The sequence below is a fragment of the Aptenodytes forsteri genome, unplaced genomic scaffold, assembly GCF_000699145.1.
Source record: "Aptenodytes forsteri isolate BGI_AS27 unplaced genomic scaffold, ASM69914v1 Scaffold119, whole genome shotgun sequence".
Taxonomy (NCBI): Eukaryota; Metazoa; Chordata; class Aves; order Sphenisciformes; family Spheniscidae; genus Aptenodytes; species Aptenodytes forsteri.
The window spans coordinates 8,863,235-8,885,673 of record NW_008796165.1 but is presented as its reverse complement, the minus strand read 5'-3'; the positions used below and the strand labels follow the sequence as shown (position 1 = coordinate 8,885,673).

Here is a 22,439-nt window from a genome sequence, read left to right as displayed (position 1 = left end):
TTTCTCTGGGGAAGAAAAGAAATAAGCTGCAACAACTTCTTAAGCTGCTCCAGTTTGATTCATATTTGCTGCCTGACCACACTAAATCACTAAAGAAAAAAACTGGTGACACAGAATGAGCAGTAAATAAATATTAGAGCTTCATAGATGACGTATTCAGTCACATCAGATGCTTCCAAAATGAATTGGTTTTAGTCTCTCACTAGTTGTCTGGGAACCACTTCCCATTTTGGTTCTCTTGGTAGTGTTTGTATGTAGAGATCAAAGATGTCATGTGCCAAAAGCTTAAAACTCACCTTAGTTCATTTTCTCCAAGTCTTGGCTGAGGTCTGTTGGTAGGATCATTGGAAGGAACCATTCATACTATCCTGCTCTGAGGATACACCAAACTTCATTTTTCAAGGCTTTTAGGTTGGCACTTCCTTGTCAAATTTTTCAAGGCACTGATTAAAATGAGCATTCACAGTCCAGACAACACCACTTACTGAGAAGCATTGTGTGCATAAGAAGCCAGCCCTGATTTCTGTCTTGCACACCTGGCAGAAGTCTTCTGGGGATCTAGGGACTCCCTGGAATCTTTGGCTGTCTGGTGTCCTCTGCTTGTCATCTTCAAGTGGCGTCCTTGTTTTGAACATTTGACCATCAATCTTATTTGTGGTTATTTCTTTTTTTTTTTTCTTTTTCCTTAAATGTTTTGCTTCTGGGCTCTGTGTCCTGCCTCTAGGGTTGAAAGAAAATATTTTTGCCCTCAGTAAGTCTAGTGTAGCCACACAGAGTGCAAACAGGCCAGTATCCCGTTTATCAACTTTTCTCCAGCACTGATCAAAGTGACTTCCTCTCAGTCTAAGAAGAAAAGATTTGACAGAGAACCTGTCTGAAACTTGGGTGGGAATTTCTCTGTTTGCTCCTGAGTAAAGTATTTCTGTCTACTTTTCTCCACTTCTGTGGAGAAATAGGATCTCCAATGTTTTCCTTCACACAGTCCTTTTATTTTGTATCTTGTGCTCCCCTATTTCATTCCTGATTGTCTACTTCATATATGTCAACTATGGCAGATGTGTGGCTCAAGAAGAGACAAGAAATGGGCTTTTCAACAGAACACTTCTTAATCAAATTTTATCACCTATCTGTTTGGCATCCATTTTGGTCAGTGTCTGGAAAAAGTTGATGAGCAAGTGCCAAATTCCAACAGACACCTCTGCCTTTAGTTGCCCATATTCTTTCCTGGCCAGCCTGAGATATCAAGGGATAGGGATCTTCCACATGAGATCTTGTCTGCTTTCCTGGAATAAAAAAAATTTAGCAATACATACCACCAGTATTTTCACAGGAAGCGTTTTTTGACTTGAAGAAAAAAGACACTTAAACACTTCTGTTTCAGAGGAAGTGAGAACATGAATAGTTTGGGAAAGTGCCATACTGAAAGGTCCAAGGCCTGAAAAGGAATGTAGGACATATCTTTATAACTCTTTCACTGGAGTTAGTCATCACAGAAGATGTCATCCATTAGTAAGGAGTATCATCCATTAGTAAGGAGTAAGATATGGTTTAGTGTGTTCACTAGTATGATACCAGATGTAGTTTTTCTTCCAGCCAAGACTAAGCCAATACACCTCTAATGAAGCCTATGACATTCATTGTTCTTCCATACCTGGAATTTGCATCAGGGATTTTGACAGGAATTGTTTCGCTATTGCTACTGAAGTGGAATGTATCAGTGCAGCTCACTGTCACAGACATGACGAACACCTCAACAGAAGTAGTCAAAGCAGAATCAAGCTAAATTCTCTTAATTTACAGTAGCATTGCTGTTTGTCTTATGGAAGGGAATATAATTACTTCATTTGTCTGTTGCCTTCTATTTGTCACTTTAACTGCTGCCAAATCAATCAGCTTCTACATGACATAACTTGCTTTCTCTTGTTTGATTAACTAAAGGTGACAGATACCTCTGTATCAACTTGGAATCAGAAGATTAAGTTCTGTTCTTTGCTTTTCATTCTCTTGTTACATGCTTTTGGGAAAATGGTGTCACCCACATGCTTAGTTGCTTCATCTGTAAGATCAATATCAAGCCCTTTTTCTTGATGCTGTGAGATTGCTATGAGTCTCAGAATACAGTCATTATTATCCTTGACTAAAAATGTTCCGTTTTACTATTCCTTATTATTACTATAGTTCCTCCATCAGTAACAAACATGCTTGTTGTTTTTCATCTCCCTAAAAATATTCACGTTTTGAACTTCATTACAATTCAGTACGGAATAAATCTATAATAAGGCACATACCATTTCTCAAAATAATTGAAAAAACTGTGTTCTAAAATTAAAAAGGACAACTGTTTGGGTTGGGTTTTTTGTTTGCCATAACTGGGGATGGATTTGTAGGTTAACAAAAAGATCTGCTGAGAAATCGCTTTTCTATTGGCATAGGTAAGAATCCATCCTACTGGACTAAGAGTCAAGTCTTAATTGTTTACAGAATAACTGTCCGAACAGTGTAAATTTATGAAGGCAAGGCAGCCAAGGCCTGGTTGGAGTTAAACAATAATTACATTATCTGAATTGTAAAGAACAAGGGATCCTCAGGTGAGGACAGGACTCCAAGACTTGTCTTGAGCTGTGAATTCTGGATTGATTCATAAAAGCTAGAGCCTATGAAGAGAGTTGTGTATAGCCAATCAAGTCATATAGTCAGTGGAAAAAGGTTACAAAAAAGACTGACATCACCGTATCACTTTTGATGATGGGTGTTTGCTAGCAGTCCATGTTGTTTCACTTCATATTAGCAAGTTCTCTAAAGCAGCACACAGATGTTTTTCCAAATTAGCTGCTTTAGTTATCAGGAAATGCTTCCATCATGCATATATATAGCTTTGTAAACATATATATGACAGGAAGCCTCTTTGCTGCACAGCCAGTGCAACAACTGTTAGCTGTGAGTGCACGTATATGAATGTGATGAAATCATGCAGTTTGAGTCATTCTGCACGCTTCTTTTTACCGTTGACTTTAAATCAGCATTTGTACCAAAGTAAAGAAAGGTAAGAATAAAAGAGCGTGGAATTTCAATTTTATTTTTATTCGCTTCACTGGTTGCTATTTTATAATTGAATTGCATTTTAAATTTCATATTCAAAAGGTTCAGACTGAGACACAAGCACTGATCTCCCTATTCCAAAGGAAATTTGAATTTTTATCTCATTATAGTCTAAAATTCAGAATTCTGATCACACTAGACATTTTTACATCAGAAGCTCCCACTTTAAATTCTAATCTAATTTCTGCTTCAGTTAGCTGTGAGTGCACGTATATGAATGTGATGAAATCATGCAGTTTGAGTCATTCTGCACGCTTCTTTTTACCGTTGACTTTAAATCAGCATTTGTACCAAAGTAAAGAAAGGTAAGAATAAAAGAGCGTGGAATTTCAATTTTATTTTTATTCGCTTCACTGGTTGCTATTTTATAATTGAATTGCATTTTAAATTTCATATTCAAAAGGTTCAGACTGAGACACAAGCACTGATCTCCCTATTCCAAAGGAAATTTGAATTTTTATCTCATTATAGTCTAAAATTCAGAATTCTGATCACACTAGACATTTTTACATCAGAAGCTCCCACTTTAAATTCTAATCTAATTTCTGCTTCAGAATAATGCCTATAGGAAATCTGCAATGGTTTTATATTACTGCAATTTGTTCTCTTGAGGTCTGAGAACTTCTTGTTTAAAAAAAAAGGGACATGCAAGAACTGTGGTTGTATCAAAAAGTAAAACCAGAATCCTATATAAAGCCAAACATAAATGGTAATCCTCCTAACCTTTAAGGCTTTCCACATTATCTCTTGGGTGTCAAAATTTTGACAGCCTAACTATACTACAAAAGTAGCCCTTATCTCTGGAAATTCTCCAAGTTTTGGGGCAGAATGTGAATGAGGTCATATCAGCAGTATGGAAATACATGCCTTTAAGTGTTAAAGAACTTTGTGGGCTTTCTTTCAAAATAATGTAGTCATGTCATTGCTTGTTTTTAAGTCTTCCACCAATTATTATAACAACTTTAAAAGTAGTCATCTTCCACATGAGAATGTAAAAGGAAGAGAAATAACAAGTGTACTGGTTCACTGCTGCAAGCCTATGCCAAAAGCAAACCTAGCCTGACAGTTAGGAGAGTGCTGAGCATTCATTACTTTTCTAGAAATAATGGATGTTTTACTGCTGCCAGTCTGTTCCTTTTAGAAAGTAAGCCATTCAGCTCATAAATCAAGAGCTGAAATTTATTTAGAATAACGGTAACAAAGTCAGCCCCCCACCATGAAGTCACTTTTTGGTGAGTCACCATCTAGTCCCAGAGATGTCATCCTACTATTCCCACTGGGTAATTAATGCAAACAGGAAAGGGGACCAGTAAGTGGAATACTACTTATAAGAGTTTGTGTATATATTGGGGGTTTTTTTACTTATTTTGGAAGCTGCTAAAGTATACGAACTAAGATTGCTAACCAAACTATATTGATAGGGAGGTGCTAGAAGCACAACTGACTTTTTTCAAACATATTTTACTTCATTATTCCCCAGTTTCTGTGGCTCAGGATGATTTTGGTTCCTGAGAACAGCTGATTTCCTGCATTTCTGCCATTCCAGCTGATAGAGAGCTGCATGAAAGTGAGTTTATAACTGGCTGTTAGTGATGTCATACACAAAAAAGGCCAAATCAGCCCTTCCAACACATCTATGTAGCTATTGCTAGTATACAGCTCCATTTGTTTCTTGGTTTATGACTTCTGTTCATATTATATTGTATTTTTTGAGCACCAGCCTCCATGTAGGATGTTATTTCATGTACTCATTAATTAACTCTCAAATATTTTGCATAGTATTATCGACTCTATTAAATGAGAGGAAAATGAGATTGTAGACTGATTAATTCACGTGCTTGGTATCAGAAAGGAGACATTTACAATGCAAGAAACAACAGTGATAGTACCCGGTCTGGGCATCACATGACGCAGAAATCTGCAGCAGCTTTTTCACATGCAGTGCTTTAGTGCATACATAATGCTTTCAGAAGGAAGAGGAAAATTATGTGTGTCTTTGACAAAGCATCAAGTCTCCAACAAGGAGTTCAGAGCATAGCTTACGTGGAAGGACCAGGTGCATTTCAGCCTGGTAGATACTATTTTAAACAAGGATTCTTCAGGGAGATTTTCAATAAATATTAAAGCACTTGGAAAAATGATGTTTTGAAGGATATAAAATAAACAAGAGACAAGTATTCACTGTAAGATTGAAATGCACAGTAAACTCAGGTCATTTTTGTTCGTTGATACTGTCATCAGTAGCAGTTACGGAACTCAAGTATCTGGTACAGAACTTAAGGAAGAACATGTCTTAGGACAGACTCGTGAGAAATTGTTTTACCTTGATCCTGGCCAACCGAATTTCAGCTACATCAGTGGAATGTTTTTTCTAGCAGAAGCAGAGGTGGAGAGTGCGGCTCATCTCCCGAGCTTTATGGCACAAAAGCATGGCCAGAGCATTCTTTGAGAGCCAAGTCAGAATGATTCCACCAAGTAAGAGTAGTCCATTGTGCTAAAACCTAATTACCACTACTCCTGGAACCAAACTAGGATGATCCTCTTCCATCTTCTATGAAGACAGGATTGCCCCTTCAAAACACTGCCAACAGAAGCATCTTAAACATCTCTTTTATCCTCTGTTGTCCTACTGTTAATAGAGAAAGAGAGAAAATCAACACTGATTATGAACTAAACCAGAAGAAAGAGAAAATAGAAATGGCTTCAAATTATTACACCTTCCATTGGACCCCTTTTCCTCCTTCCATCTATTGTGTTTTGACCTACTAACAGATGTTTTAAGAATACATTTTAATAGGTATTGTGATACTTTGTAGAGTGAGGCTTTCAACTTATGTCAGAAAGAGACATCAGGAAAAGAATCAAAAGAAATGGTCAGAGGTGAAAGGCTAGAAAAGCAATGAACTTTTTAAATTGACAGGTAGAATTGACAAAGAACTAAATAAGACCAGATTAAGTAGTCACAGGGCAAAGAAATTTCCTGATAGATGACAAATGATTATACATCCACTTGCCATACTTGCAGTAATACAGCTTTTTATTAGTAATTAATAACAAAAGAATGCCTCTGCTCTGTAATCTTCCTCTGGCGTTGAAATAATTTACCCTGAACTTCCCATCTGCACATGCAATGATACCTTTTCATTGCATACAACTTCACACCTGAAACTTGGAAGAGGTTTATTCCTAATGAGCTGGCTGTCTATTTGTGTTCTCTTAAATTCTTAAATCTTAAAAAAACCCCGTATCATATTCTTTTTTCTATTTAAGTTAATAAAATTATATTTATTTCATGTTTATTGCATGGATTATTCACATTACATTAATTTTTAAGTCAGTTCTTTGAAATGTTTTGGTTTTCTGAAACTGTTTCAATGAACTCTTCATTCTCAGTTTCTTAATCTTGGGCTTGACAAACACATTTACTGTGCATGCAGTTAAAAACTAGAAATGGTGTCCTGCAATTCCTGGTATTCAATAAGACTAAATGATTCATATAATTCAGAGACTTGATCTTGCAATTTTACTCAATGATTTATTCCTGTTGACTTCAGTATAGCTATGTGCAAAATAGATTGGCAGCCTCTGAAGCTAGCAAGACTTTTTCAAAAGAACATTTTGTTATTAGGAATTGTCAATTTTTTTAACCAAACTATTCCCTAAGCTGAAACTTGTGGAAAAATATCTGTTTTGACAAAATTCACAGTATCAATCTTTAAGTTTTAAAATCATCAAAACTTTCTATATTGGCATTTAAATTCTATTTCTTGGTTTGAAATTATTTTCATTTTTAATGCTTTATTTATATTTTTAAAGTTTGAAAATATGAATATCAGCTTTGAAATATTTCTCATCAATTGTATCCAAACAAAATGTTTCAGTTTAACCAAACTGATGGTTTGGGGGTTACTTTTGCTTGAAAACTTAAAATATTTACACTCTGTCTGGATTTGGAGGACGAGACTTCAAATATAAAATGCTTATATGACAGGAAGTAATTTCCCTACATATCTCTAGTGGTAGTGGTCTCTCCAGAGGACAGTCAAGTACCAGTAATAAGATAACTAGTATTTTGAATATAGAAGTAATGACAAATCAGAATGAGTGGTGTAACTCTAATTAAAGGTTAGAGAAGCTGATTTATAATTTAAACTGGGAATTCAGCAAGCTCTTTTGATTACAAGAACAGTTTGACTATTGTGCCCTTTTTTAAAGGATGTATGAACCATCTGTGGGTTATGGACATTTTCCTTGGCAGCTGTTCTTTATTTATTTTATTTTATATAATACAGTAATAGCTTTCTTACTGCATCGTTCACTTAAGGAAACTAAAAAGACAGCTTCCTGAAGCTAGGATTTCTGTAATTTCTGTCCGATGGGGAAGTGTTAACACAGAACTGCATTTATAGATCAAGTGTCACAGAAGCTTGTTCTTCAAGAAATTGTACTTCAGTCTTTTCTATTGTTCTAGAGTACTATGATTTCCTTTTACTATCATCATTCCATCAATTAGTACTTAGGAAAGAATCTGTCCCTGACTCTGTGGATGCTGTTATTTCTGTTTGAATGGGGGAAAAGAATCTACGTCAGCAGAATCGCCTCAAAAACTTTCATGTCTGTGCTTACCTTCCAGAATACGAGTCTGCTTACTTAAAATGCAATGATCCTTCAACTGATCTCATTTTCTGGAATTAGTTTAGAAGATCTTCTTGTTGAGCAGGTATCGTGCAATGCTTTGAGATAAAACAGCATGCCCTATCTCTTAGGCCTGTAGATTGACAGCTTGGATCAGGTTTTCTAGGCTAAGAATGGAAAGTTACTCGGGGCTGACTTCAGCCCCTGCATAGAGACAGCTGGAAAAGGTCAGCCATTATCACTAGACAGGCCCCCACTGTTGCCTATGCCTAGCTGCTGCAGAGTTGGCATAAAAGATGTAGCTGAGTTTTGTTGTTTCTCATCCTGTATTGTGGGCATCACTATGTTTGTGAGCTGGCTAGGTAGATGAGTTAGCTGTGTAGCATTAGATCAGAGAGTCACCTCTGTGGTGATGTTCAGGTACAGCTCATTTTTTTCCTTCTGCTCTGTGTATGTCTCTGCTGTGGAGCTTTAATATGGTTCAGAATTAGTTCTCAAATCTCTTGGTGCTTTCAGTATCTCATCCATCAAAGGGTTTGTAAACTCCTTTGTGTTTTGTCAGTGATGTTTTTACTCCAGGATCTGTTAATCGTGTCACAGAGAATACCCGATTTCTTTGCTTACTCAACTCTTTCTGTGAATGAGTCAGAGGTAAGCTTGTTAAATTTCATTTGGCTCTATGAGTAGCTGCAGTATGAATTTACATGTGTATAGTACGTATTTGCTTGATCCAATAATTGAAGGTAGCATAAAATTTGTTTTGCTTAATCAAAGGGATGTCCAGTCTTCTAAAAGTACTGACTATGGTTGGCTATTTATTGAACTAGATGCTGATGTGTTTGAAACAATAAACTGAGTGCCATCCAGTAGAAATTGTGTCTGGTTTGCTACTGAGGTTTCCGACCAGAATCACAACAGAAACTCAAGTGAAATGTCTCTAGCATATCACTAAATACCAGATGTGGCTGTAAGGATTACTAGGGTATTTGGTTTTGTTCTCCTTATAATGGCAAAAAAGGGGGTTAAACCCCCTCTATTGCTCCATTCAATTGCTCTATTTCAATGTAGCACATTCCATTTTAAAACAGAGCTTTGGATATATGTAGGTCTGATTTTACATTCTTTATGAGACTTTCTTTATAATTTTGAAAGATTAAAAGTGTCCTGTCTAATTTAAAACTTTTATTTAGGCTTTAAAATTATTTCTTTTCCCTCTGGCATGCCGCAGGGGTCACATGACTCCATGTGGCTAGGTGCTTATTTTAGCGTTTAAATCAACATGCCAAGAGTTTACACCTTCAAAGTTGCAAACTGTAAGAAATCAAGTCTTAGATGATAAAGATAATCACTCTCCATGCATAAAGGTGCTCATCTGTTAATGCACACTAGTATTTTCTCTGCAAAGTAGACAAGCGGCAAACAAAATAGTCTCATGCTATATATTCAGAGCTGTTTTACAGTTTTGGGGACTTGCTGTAGGGAAGATATCTGTCAGATTAAAGCAGTGTTGGAACTCATGAGCCAAAAAAGTAATTTCTGATCTCTGCATGCCCTCTATATAGTCTCAACAGACAAATTCAACCAAGTGCAATTTGCTTTGCAATTTTTCTGAGAAGGAAGTTATGAAGTACTTATAGCTTGTCTAGATATGAATTAATCTACAACCGAGAATATTTACTTTTACTCTGTAACTTTGATTAAAAGATCAAAGCATTTGTTCTACAAACTGATTGCAATGCAACAAAGGGTGGAATATATGCCACATGCTTAGTTTAATCATGAAAATGTTTCTGTTAACTTCAGAGAGAGTAGTTATGTGCTTAAAATCATGTGCCTGTTCAAATTTTTGTTGTTCAAAGCTTGCATATGTAATACTTCCCTTAGTTCTCTTTAAATTGCCAAACTGGTAAGAACACCAACTCTAACAGTCATCAGTATTGTTATTCATAGCACTCAGGCATCTGCTCAGACTTCAGACTGCAGAACTTCTTAGCTCATACTAAAATAATAACACTAGCAATTACACATTCATTGTTCTTTGCGAGAAACCCTTTGAAAATCTTGTCAGCAAGAACTCTTTTTATCTCAACAAAAACACAATGTACAGGTCCCCTGCTCTTAACCCCGGGATACTTTAAGAATCTAGTCTTGTCCAACTGCAGTATTATTGACAAGTGAAAGCTTTTTTGTGCTTCATAATGCCTTTAAAAGCAGCACAAACAGTATTTGTCCATATAGTATGAACCCTTCCCAACTGATCATTACCATTATATCTCTTTAGACTTCTAGAATTTGTATAATAGAGAATGCAAGATCATATCTATGTAAATCCAGAGTTCTGTTTGAAGTTGGACACCCAAAATTGAAATAGAGAGGGATTAAAATGTCTTTCAAAGCATGGTCTGGGCTCATCCGGGCTTCAGTTACAAAATAGAAACATACTTTCTAAGGAGAAAATTTTAAGACCTGCAGCACTTGCTAACAGCATGCTGAAGCATTGCATTAGTATCAATGGACAGAGAAAAGAGAAACAGTCTATAGAGTAATAAAAGACCTCCTTTTCTAGTAGTTGGATTCTCTGTCCCAGCACAGTATCAGCTGGGCCTGATTTTCCTTTCTTTGTGATATCCTTAGTAACCATTGTCTTAGAGCAGTTCATGTAAGAATAGACTAAATGACTGAATGAACCATAGAGTTCACTTTTCTCACCATCAGAGGAGGAAAATACAGACATATTCACTGCCACGAGCACCAATTTCCTGCACTCCAAGTGAGAAGTAGCTGATATAGCTTGGAACATACTCATTAGTATCAATATGACCTGAACATTTCCATGCCCCGTTTGTCCCAAAGATTCTTTGGCTGCAAACTGTCTTTTCATTTCCTCCTCATTTCTCCCTTCTTCCTTGATCTCTCTTTTTGCTTCTGCATTTCTGTTACTTCTTCCTTTTATTCTCTCTTCCACCCCCCTTTTTTTTTCACTAAAAACTAAAAAACCTTGCTCTCAGCTTCTTTCAGGCAAATTGAGTTTGTTTTGTGCGGTACAATCTCTGCCCTTCGGGGTCTTTCTGCAAATCCTAAAGTACTTCTAGCTCTTACTTCCTTAGACCACTCCGTAGAACGAATCCAAGACCTCGGGAGACAGCAGCTGTCCAAGCATGGGAACTATAATGTACTCTAGGATCAACCCTTTTATTTCCAATAGTTATTCACTATTCTTCTTTCCCCTCCTGTTCTGCAAGCCAGTGCATGCCATAATACTTGCCTTTGATTTCAACTAGAGCCTGTTTGGATACTGAAGAGCTATAATGGCAGTGATGAGTTGGAAAAAGTTCTTACAATGGTCAGGTCAATTAAGGCTTATTTGTACATGTGGGCGCTGACAACTATATGGACAAATATTGTTTGTGCTACTTTAAAAAGCATTACAAAGCAAAAAAAAGCTTTCACTTGTCAATAATACTGCAATTGGACAAGACTAGATTCTTCTTAAAGCATCCCAGGGTTAAGAGCAGGGGACCTGTACATTGTGTTTTTGTTGAGATAAAAAGAGTTCTTGCTGACAAGATTTTCAAAGGGTTTCTCGCAAAGAACAATGAGGCTGTAATTGCTAGTGTTATTATTTTAGTATGAGCTAAGAAGTTCTGCCGTCTGAAATCTGAGCAGATGCCCGAGTGCTACATTTGAAAAAGGTGCCATTAAACATTTGTAACATTAATGTGGTATTAAACAATGTAACGTTAAGCAACAATTAAACGTTTGAAAAATTATTTCCATGGAAAAATGTTGATTCTCTAATGTTTGTCTGTATGTGCAGCAAAATCGGATGGTGTTATAAATTGAAAAATAAATTTAACATAAATTGTATGAGGCAAGAGTAATTCTTCTAAGGCAAAATGCTAATAGAAGAAAGATAGCCATTTCTATAGGCTCTGGTCCTACAGATGTTCAAATGGCTATTTAAATATCATCTGATAATCTTTACTGGGTGAAAAAATGCAGAAATTCTTCTCATAGCTTTTGGGGAATTTTTACAGAGATTTTGTCTTCACATTTCTTTCATTTAAGTTTTATAGATGTCTTTTCCCCATGCCCTTCTTAACTGACTTTCTAGGCAGATGAAATTAAATATATTTGGCCTTGGTAACTAGAAAGACATATATCTATGTAAGTCTGCCTGGTTTGAAGGTATCTGTTTTGGCCCTCTTCCTAGCACATGCCTTAATTCAATCATGCACTTTTTACTCTTTATTTTTTCATTCAGTTCATGATCAAAATACAACAACAGAACTGTGGATCTCAGTGAGATCCCAATGAGGAAATTCTTGTTATTCTGAGCCTTCTTCCTACAGGAACATGAACTGACTTTCTGTAGTGTCACCAACAATTAATAATTTGAATTGGGAAAGAAACAATTGCTGATGAGTTCTTTGTTCCCAGAAAGGTCAAATTGAATTCAGCTGGAGAAAAAAATTAAACTACTTTGACCATGATAACTTGCTGTTTTCTACATTCTTAGGATGATGAATGTAGACTCCACTGGTCATAATTTCCCTTCCCCATATATTCTCTCTTGGAATGTGAAAAGACAAACTCCAGCTCTAATTCTCAATAAAGATGTAATTGGCATGCTGGGATTTTTGAAAGTCATAATTCATCTTTCTTCTTCAGGATGATTTTCCTTACAAGTTCTGTAACATAAGGTCTTATTTCTTCAACAGAGACAGTAGAGTCCCAGGCCTTTACAACTTTCCCATTGGGGTCCACCAGGTATTTCCAGAAGTTCCAGGTTGGTTCTTCTCCTGTAGAATCTACAGGCAAAAAAAAAGTGGAACCTTAGAAAAGAAAACCACGTTAGCCAATTCCTGACATTTGTTCATGTCAATTTGATGACTACCCTCTCAGAGGAAGAAGGAATGTAAAATTAAGAGGGAGTTCGGACTGAATAATAAGATTAATTTTCTGACAGACAGGGAGCTTTAACTAGACAGTAACCCCCTGGAGACTAATGGAAACAGTCAAGCTTGAGACAGAGACAGGAGAAAGCACTATAATCGGTGTTAAAGTGTGTGCGTGCATGTGTGCACGTGTCTCTGCTATTTAGATAAATCTGAAATAGTTGAACATTGATAGGAAAATGGAATTTGGCATAACAGTATAGCTGTATCAGGACTGATTATTTGCTTGCTTATCCAGAATTTTTCCTCCAAAAGTACCCAGTATCATGTGCTTCAGAAGAATGTTTCAAGAAATGCTACATGAAGAAATAACAAAGTAAATTGTTCCAGGAGGTTTCCTCCTAATCCTCACCTACTACAGGTGAGGATTTCCCTCCATGACCACATACTCATTTTACGTGAGTCACATTCTTATACTTTACTATTCTGCTACATGACTAACAAAATTTTCAGGATTTTCAATCAGGAGCCTCATCTCACTAATAGCACAAGTACAGATGCTACAGACAAGTTAGCATCTTTTTCCATTGTTTATACGTTGGGCAAAATTTCATAAGGAATCAGAAGATATTTCAAAGTATCATCAAGACACAGCCAGACCTACACTGCTGACTATCTTGTCATTATGCTGCATAAATATACTGCCTCCAGCAGCCTCTGTTTGTGTGTGGACCAACAGGGAAACAGAAGTTTTGCAAGTTTCATGTGACATATCTGCAGTAACAACTGCGCTGGGCAAAACACAAATGGAAGGATGTGAAGAGGATTAAAGGGAAGTTTGGCTAGCAGAAAGATCCATTACAGACACCTGGAAGGAGGCGTGCTTGGGGTAGTCAAAAATAACACTACCAACCCTCCTTTAAATTCAGTGGTATGTGGGAGAACACTGTGGTGCTAGAGAAAAGAAAGGATACGGTCCTTGCATAATGCAGCTCAGGTGATACTATGTCATATTGGGCTTTATTATATATCATTGCTGGAAGACATTTCCTTCACATTGGATAAAGACTGACATTTTAGTTTAGCATTTAAATGGTATTTAGAGCATTCATTCAGTGCAAGAAAAGTAGTGCCTTGATAAAGAAAGTAGTGCCTTGATAGAGTATCCTGCTTTACAGTGTATTTTGTCAGCTGTCTGCTAAGAACCAGCAAAACCTCTTCAGGTCTCAGTGCTAGCTATAATGCAGATTAGAACTGGAGGAACTGTACAGTATGGCTATTCCAATGCTTGGCAAGGAATGAGAAAGGGAGTATTCAAGGACATCTCTTAGTGCCTGGTTTCACTTTTTGGTTGTTGAAGTAAATTATGTAGGTGCTTTGCTTCCACTTATCCTACAGCTCTTGAGATGAATCTTATAAATCCAACCTGCAGCAGTCGTGTCACAGGAGAAGCACTTATACGACTGCAAAGTGGAAAAAAGAAGATCAGGTGTTGTATGCATACAGGACAATATTTCAAAATCTGTATTCCATGTAGAGGTTTATTAGACTAGCTTTTACAGGGCATGTGTTGTGGTAGTGTCTTCATCCCTGGAGATTTTTTTAGAAGGTTAGACAAAGCTGTCAGGGGTGAGGCAGAGAGAAATCCTGCCTTGTGCAGGAGGATGGACTCCATGACTTCTGACCTCTTTGAGCCTGATAATTCCCCGCTATGATTTGGTGAACACAGTCATAGATATCTTTTTTCTGTCAGGTGGTATTTTGTGTCAGAGGAATTCTAGACTGGGGAAAAAACCCTCCAATGGTCCAGATTACTCACCAATTAAGTACTTGAAGGCAGGAATTGCACCAGCTCCACTGACTGCAATTTTGCTGAACATAGGAAAGGAGGCACCATAAGTCTTTCGCGCAAAACTCTCAATTTCTTTGTTAGTGTCTGGTTCTTGCTGCCCAAACTGATTGCATGGGAATGCCAGCACATTGAAATGATATGGGCCGAGGTCTCTCTGTAACTGTTGTAAGGCCTTGTAGTGGCTATCTGTATACCCACACTCACTTGCAACGTTGACAACTAGCGACACCTGAAGAACAAGAGAGATTAAAAAATGTGCTGCACATGTTAGTTTTCCAACAAGTAGGCTGGGATGCAGATTATTTTCAAAAAATGAGAATGTCTAGAGAACTGTGACTGAACACTTATGTTTGAAACTACTTCGAGTTCTGTTCACAGCAGCAAGATTTAATATTTCTTTTATGTATTCCCATTTGGCAACCATGAAGATAATCAATAAACTGCTAAACAATCTTAATTCTCAGTTTACAGAGAATCTGCGTTTCTCCGTTCTGCCTTGTGGATAGTTTCTAAGCATATTTAAGAAATGACCACCCAGCTAAGATATACCAAGCTGCATGAAAGAAACTTGCAAATTAATGTATTTTGGTAGTTTATTTATCTGTTGTGACGCGTCTGTTCTGCAGCATCTTTCCTTGTACAGAATTTAGTACTCATACAGAACTGGCTGATCCATTTATCACTGCTAGTGTAGATGTCTTGACCTGGAAGTTAACAGAAGCAATTACAGGATTTTGGGTTGGTCTATGCAGTATGGACTGTAAAATTTCCCACCATTTCCAGAGTAAATCTACTCAGTTGTGAGAAAATGACAACAGCTTTTGCCTAAAGGTTTACTGCCTCAATTAGGATTCCAAGAAGTGATGACTATGCCCACTATCCTTTAAAGTAATTCCTGTAGCTGATTATCTTTGACATTGTGCGCATTGTGTCATTCAGACATTACCACCAGGCATGTATCTCTGCCTGTGCAGATCCAGCAGAGAGGAAGATGCCAAACACAGATGAGCACTATAGGAAAATAGAGGGATGTGTAAGGAGAATACATGGTGGAACAGATTCTGCCAAGAATTTCTTGGGGAAATTAAGTGATCTAACCCTGAGCTGACACATATTACACAGTTTCTCAAAGCCTTGAAGAGCTTTCCATTGGTTTTTGAGATATTTTATCCTTAAATAACTTCTAGAATTTATTTTTAGACTTAGTTTTTATTATTCTTACAAATTTTGTGAGAGTTGCCACTCGTACTTAAATTGAGGCCATTCTAATATTTTCTTGAGAGAGGATTAAAGCTGAATGTCATAGATCTTTTAGATACAATATGGTTTTATTAATAAAAATAGCATTATGCACTTTATAGTGATGTTTCTGTTACATATAGCTACATTCTATTCCTTTTTTCAGACCAATTTGTAAAAGTCATAAGGCAATATAAATATTATAATACTAAAAAAGTTTCTACCCACCTAGATTAAAATTAGGCATAGTGCAGTAAAAGCATTATGATTTGGGAACCGAAATTCTGCCTGGTTTACACTGAATCCAGTGGGTTTCTACAGATTATACATCAGCCCAGAAGCTGGTCCTTCATTCTCAAATTGCAAAAAAAGTTTTAATTCAATCAATGTAGCCAACACATTCCCCAGTGCTAGTACAACAACAGTAGCTATTCACATTGGATCTTTCTACAAGAGTTTGGAAGTTTCATAGAAGATGGCATGTTGGTTTCATTATTGTCACTGTGAGACAGCAGTGTTGAAGGGCCCAATGCCGCAAGAGGAAAGCCTGATGCTTGTACATATTAACTGACCTGATCACATTACACAGCAAGTAGCTGCAAGGCAAGAAAAGGAAGTAAAAAATCTTGACTCCAGGTCTCATACTTCCATGTCTGTGACCACTGGCTTTGCTCAATTTAAACTTTGGATTCTAATGTTACTATTGTTCCATATTCCTATGTATATGTTTTTATACAAAATATGAAAGTATATAGGAAATATGAATAGACTGCATCCAATAAATTATATGAAAAATAAATGGCTACATGTGTATAGAGTTTTTAAGGCCAGAAAACAAACTGGCATATAAAAGCCCACAATCTGGGTAAGGTATGGGATGAAATCCCTTAGAAGGGGTAGGAATGAATAAATAAAAAGTTAAGGGGATGTTGGTGTTTATAATTTCTTACGTTAAACATTAACACTTACTTTGTGTACTTTGTACCTTCTATAGGTATATGGCTATATTTAAAGTGGTTTTGGAGCTGCAATGTTTTCCCTGGAAGACAGGTAATCTTATAAAGCAGAAGGTGATGTAATCTTCTTTGTGGTGTAGTGTGTCAACAGAATACAATCTAAGCAATCCCTGTACACTTGCATATGAAATATGATCTGGAGCCATCTAGCTAACTTCCAAAGCATCACATTAATTCAGACTACATTTACAAGCTCTACCTGAAATTTTAAATTCAGTCTCCTAAAACATCCAAAGACATGGTGTATAATTAGATTTTTTTTTTCAGAGAAGAGGTAATAATTTTATGATGCATTCCTGTTGCAGACTGTCAGCATTTCAAATAGAACTTATATATTGGACGTAAAAAATAACTGTTGGCAGTTCTGTTCTTTTTAAATAATCTGTGTTTACCAAGCATAGTGACAACTGTATTTTAGGATGATTGAAGTAAAGATGAATTGTAACACTAAGAGTTGAAGTCACACGTAGTTCTTTCATATAAAATTCTAGAGGTTTTTTTAAATATAGTTTAAGACCCAGCATTCTCATGATGCAGAAATATTCATATACCTTACTGTATTCATATCTATTAGTACTTTATCCATACAACGGTAATATAAGAATTTATCATTGGAGGTTTGGGGGAAATAAGGTTATGTAAGTATTATGTTCATATTATAACAGATATGAAAGATGACTTGCCAATGAAAACAATCAAGCTTTTATAACTTTTACTTGATTTTGAAGTTAGGAGGGCTTGAAAGAATTCACTCAAAAAGAAACAACAATTTTAATTTACAGCTGTTTGAAACCAGTGATTACTCAGCATGGTGGTGAAAGGCATGAGAGCTCACGCTGCAAATGGTGCAAACTTCCAAACGTTCTCCCACAAAATAGGAGGAAACTACATGCAGCAGTTCTTAGAATGGCAGACACATTCTGCTTCTCTTTTTTCCTTAGAAAAATGCATTCTATTACTGAACTTCATAATTTAATAGTGCAAACCTCCTAAAAGTATAACTAACACATATAATAAAAAAAATTCAAGATTTATTAGTATTTCACAAGGAAAGTTTAAAATTATCATTTAAAAATCTTTACCAAGTTATCTTTCAAGTGTCTGGTACTAGAAGTGATTAAATGCGGTGATTTCTTTTTTGTCTATATTTTATTTCTAATAACTAACTGTCACTCTTTTTGTTCTCATGAAGAGGCTGTACTTTTATTTCTTACAACTATTAATGATTTAAATTAAGTTCAATATGCCTCTTGACTGACTTTAGGCTCTGAGAGTGCAAGTCAAGTACACCACCTAGTGTGCAGTGCAAACAATTCATCCTGGACCTTACAAAAATTATTTAATTTAAGCTGAATTCTGTATTAGCTGTTGTCTGACCTCTTAATACTATCCTTTCCTTCCCTTTGCTTAGAAAACCCATGCATTCTAGTAATGAACTCATTTACTTAACAATGCAAAAATATTTCTTGGTTTACTTAATGTTTACACCAGTGTATTTCCTTGAGGAAAAGACCCCTGGAGAGATTTATGAATCTGCTATCAGCTTCAAGTAACCCTTTGTGGATCTGTTAGCAGAGACAGTAGATACTTAGGTTTTTAGACCTGGAGATTCTTAACTGGCTCCATCTAACTGATGGAAGAACCAGCGACAAGTGTCAGATTACACCAACTCGCAGAGTTGTTACCTTCATGGAAAAAATAGCAATACTTTGTACAGTAATTAAGTAGCTATGCTCTGTATTTATGCACATTCAGTAATACTACATTCTTGTATTGCAGAGAGGTGTGATGCAAAGTCCCTAGCATTACTCTCAATAGTAAAATAATACTTTACATTGTTACAGTGCCTAATGCTTTTACATTATTATAGTACCTTTGGTTCAAGATTTCCAAAGCACTGCACTAACACTGCTTAATTACACTTCAGCACACTCTACTTAGCTGTGTGGTAGGTAGGCAGGCAGGCAGGCAGGTACGTAGGTACTACTATATCTAGATAGGTATAAACGCAGCAAGGAACAGTTGATGCTTGGGAGTTCTGACTCCCAAATAGATACTATTTTTGGTAAGAATATTGTCTCTTACAGCATATCTAGATGATAAAATAAAATATAAGCTTTATTGAATTAGACAGGTAGATAGATTAGATGATAGAAAACTAATCTTATTTGGATGCCATTGATTCTTTTCCAACCACACATCACTGCTCTTCGTTTTTAATGTACATGGGTCAACATCAGTATGGTAGCCTGGAAAAAGCATAGGAGGATGGCCTTCTTGCGCAACACAGTAAAACAGACAGCTTTTTGATCCATTTCACTTCTGGTACTCTTTTTTTCAGTCGTAATAGTTCTCCCTTTCTTTGCTTTCAGGTAGATGTAATATCACACCTGATTTTGTAGCATGCATGCCAAATTTTTAGCATCCTGGCAATGTAATTTCTTATGCCCCCATAAAAAGGGAGTACTCCCTCACATATTTTTGATATTTGTATTAAAGTGGAGGATAGGTTATGTCTGTGCACATTTATTTCAGAAAAAAAAATCTGTTCCTTAATTTTTTTCATTTTTGTTATTTCAGAATTGTTAGTACATTTCTTATTTACTATATAACGGAGGGTACTTGTGATTTGTATCAAGATGCACTTGAATGGAAAATGAAATAATATCGATCAGTCTTACTTTTTTCTTATTAAGAAAAATTATCTCAATGACCTGAATACACAATAATTTATATTAATAATAGTTCTTGAAGAAAGATTCTGCAAGTCATGAATTGCACTGATTGTTTCTACTTAGCATGGTTCTTGTGTTCTTAGAATTAGCAGACTTTTTTTTTATACTTTGGAAGCTTTTGGATTTTTTCAATTCCCAGTTAGTTTCTTGACTACAAATTAAGCAGTTATTTAACTAAATTAGTTGAGTGACTGAATTGAAGAAAATGTTTTCTCTACATCTGCCAGAAAGCTTAAGGCTGTTAAAAGCAGGTTTAGCAATTAGCAGACTATTGTTCCAGGGGCTAACTAGAGACTCACTTTCTTTAAAACATCAGCAGCACATACGTAGTACTTATATATTATTTGCTTTCTTTTAATAGCTTTAAAATATTATGATAAACCTACTTCTTAACATTACTTACCTAACTTCAGATTTAAGCGGGTTTATTTTAAGAAATAAATGGGAGTTTTAATTAACCTTTGTCTACCTTGATATTGAGCTCTGACAACATAATGACAGAAAGGGATGTGATTTATTGCTATAATTTTCTTTAAAATTGTGCACATGCATTCTCAAACAGCAGCTAGCCTGAACATTAATAGGCTCTCTGAATGCAAATCTTTTTGTTCCATACAGAAGCTGGTCATCACTTTTTTTGAATAAACTATTCCATATGGCCTAGCAGAGACCAAGGAGTACCATTCACCAATGGCGTTACCTTTTCCAAGGTACGGCTCTAGAGCTCTCCCTTATGAAATCAGTCACACCTCGAGGAGGGCCTGGTATCACAGCACCATTGGAGATACAGACACACACCCCTAACTTGGTGTATTCATGAGATACCAGGGCAGGCTTTGCAGCTTGTTCCAGAGAGCATGAACACCCTCAGCTCTCTGCAGGGTGGCTGTAAGGAATTCCTCTGAGTTCCCCCTTTAATCCTTTCCATGTGGATTCTGGCCCTGAGGTAGAGAAGCTACAGGTGGTATTTGCTTATTTAGACAGATTTGCAGATGACCTGCAGACAAAACAGGATTTATTGACAGAGCCTTTGGAAGGAACTAAAAAAAAAGCAAATATTGCTTAATATTAAATAGGTTCCATGGTTTTTCCAATATAGATATTTGAGTGTACATGGTACCAGTTCTGCTCTATCTGAATTGTGAACAGAGGGGGAGGAGGACTTTGACCAGATAAGATTCAGACCTCTCACTTGGTCCAAATCTACCGGTATCCCTTTCTACTGAGCTCAGAAAAATATGCATCTCCTCCTGTGGGCCTTCTCTGCCTTCCTGCCAATGTTTTAGTCACCTGCTGCTGTGGACTAGTGAGCTCAAGACACCTCAGTGAAGTACCCGAGGAGGGGGAAAGGGAAGGTGGAAACACAAAGCTGGAGTAAGGGTGAAAGTGAGAAGCGGTGCCTGCCCTCCTGGGCAGCAGCTAAGCTGTTGGACTGCCTGGCTGTATCACAGAAGATGTGTCACTTGAGTGCCAAGGGTGGCAGTTGTGGGCTTTATGTTGATTTTAGCTTCTGTAATTTGTGAATGTGGCTATGAGAGCTTATAGTATTATGCGCCCCGTGTGCTAACTTCCCTTTTCACTCTTCCACAAGTACTGACCATCTTTCCTAGATGGTCAAACAACTAAAAAAAAAAAAAAAATCAGGTTACATTCAAGGAAATGGTTCTTAAAATGGGAAGGAAAGCTCTGCCTAGAACTCCTGAATGTAATATGTGAATGGAATTTAAAAGATATCATAAAAGTATATGTGTGTCTACATGCCTTTCTTCATATTGCTCTGTCACACTAAAAAGCGACAACTTGAATAGCATGATGTTGCTGCAATTTCACTAGATGCTGGTATTAAAATAACTGCTTTATCACGTCTCTTGCTTTTTTACTAATTATGATGAAATCTGTTAACTCCATTAGCCGCTGACTAAATCCCATCTTTTTTTTTTTAATGCAGAACATTAAAACGGAATGGGATTTAGGTAAAAATAATTTACTAAAAGCCATGCAGTTAAAAGGCAGAAGCAAGCTCCAAAAGTAAGTTATACAAAGGTACAAACTTCCTGAGCTTCAAATTTAATAGCCACAACCCAGTGCAATTCACCCTGCTGAATGAAAGGCAGGCAGGCAGGCATTCCCTGCCTGCCACGTCTACAGGCAGCAGCCTGCACAAGGAGAAGACGCGGACACACACAGAGGTTAGACTGCAAACGTTTTATTTAGAGTGCAAAGACCTATGGCGCGGTATCAAAGGAAGCAGGCAACACTCCAGATCAGTTAAAGCAGAATCGTAAACCCGAATCTATCTGCATGCGCGCACCAAGTTAATGTACAATCTCTCCACCCCCACTTGGGTTTTGCAGACATGCAAGGACTGGCTGGTTAGTGAGTCAGGGCGAGAGCTGCCCATCTCCGTGCAGACTTACCGAGCCCCTGTATTTCTCCAGAGAGACTAGCTTGCCCCTGATGTTTACAACTTTGAAAGTGTAAAAATCAGGCTCTTTCTGCTGCGTAGCGGAAAATGCTAAGAGCAGGAATGCTGCAATTGCGAGGAGCATGGCTAGAGGGATGAGGAAAACTTTGGGGAAGGAAAAGGAAGGCTTGTGCTCCACACTGCCCTCAGGATCTAGCATGCTGCGCGGCCGTGCTGCAGAGACACTTGCCACGATAGAAAAGCGCTGCCGCAAAGAAAGGACTGCTGCAAACGGAGGTTTTGCAACAGTCTGGCTTCTGCAGAGGCTTAGCAGAAGCTGTGTCCATTCCAGACCTCAGGAAGATGTATTTATGGAGGATTCAAATACTCTAAAATTGAGTGCTTCATGGTGGTAGTGGTGTATTAAGTAAGGCCATTTATGGGTACAAGACAAACGAAAGTGCTAGGTGGGTCAAGAACAGTAATACTGTATGTGTCTGTGGGATACCAGTCAGATTTAGAGATCTGCTTTAACTATGTCCTAGGAAAATCAGGGATAGA

The 22,439-nt window shown here is 37.1% G+C and overlaps 1 protein-coding gene across 1 annotated transcript; it reads right to left on the bottom strand.

The window, feature by feature from the left end:
- Positions 1–11,968: 11,968 nt before the first annotated feature.
- Positions 11,969–22,110, bottom strand: GPX7 (glutathione peroxidase 7). Its single transcript, XM_009287375.2, has 3 exons — positions 21,892–22,110; positions 14,452–14,713; positions 11,969–12,545 (listed from the first exon to the last, which is right to left on the bottom strand). Exons 1-3 carry the CDS (start codon positions 22,096–22,098, stop codon positions 12,382–12,384), a joined length of 633 nt encoding a protein of 210 aa, XP_009285650.1. The 5' UTR covers positions 22,099–22,110; the 3' UTR covers positions 11,969–12,381.
- Between the last annotated feature and the right edge of the window lie 329 nt (positions 22,111–22,439).

Excerpts from the sequence above, each read along its gene's own strand:
- GPX7 (XM_009287375.2), bottom strand. The coding sequence starts at position 22,098 with ATGCTAGATCCTGAGGGCAGTGTGGAGCACAAGCCTTCCTTTTCCTTC. Across the intron at positions 14,714-21,891 it reads TGGAGAAATACAGGGGCTCG|GTGTCGCTAGTTGTCAACGT; the intron begins GTAAGTCTGCAC and ends CTTGTTCTTCAG. Across the intron at positions 12,546-14,451 it reads TGCCTTCAAGTACTTAATTG|ATTCTACAGGAGAAGAACCA; the intron begins GTGAGTAATCTG and ends TTTTGCCTGTAG.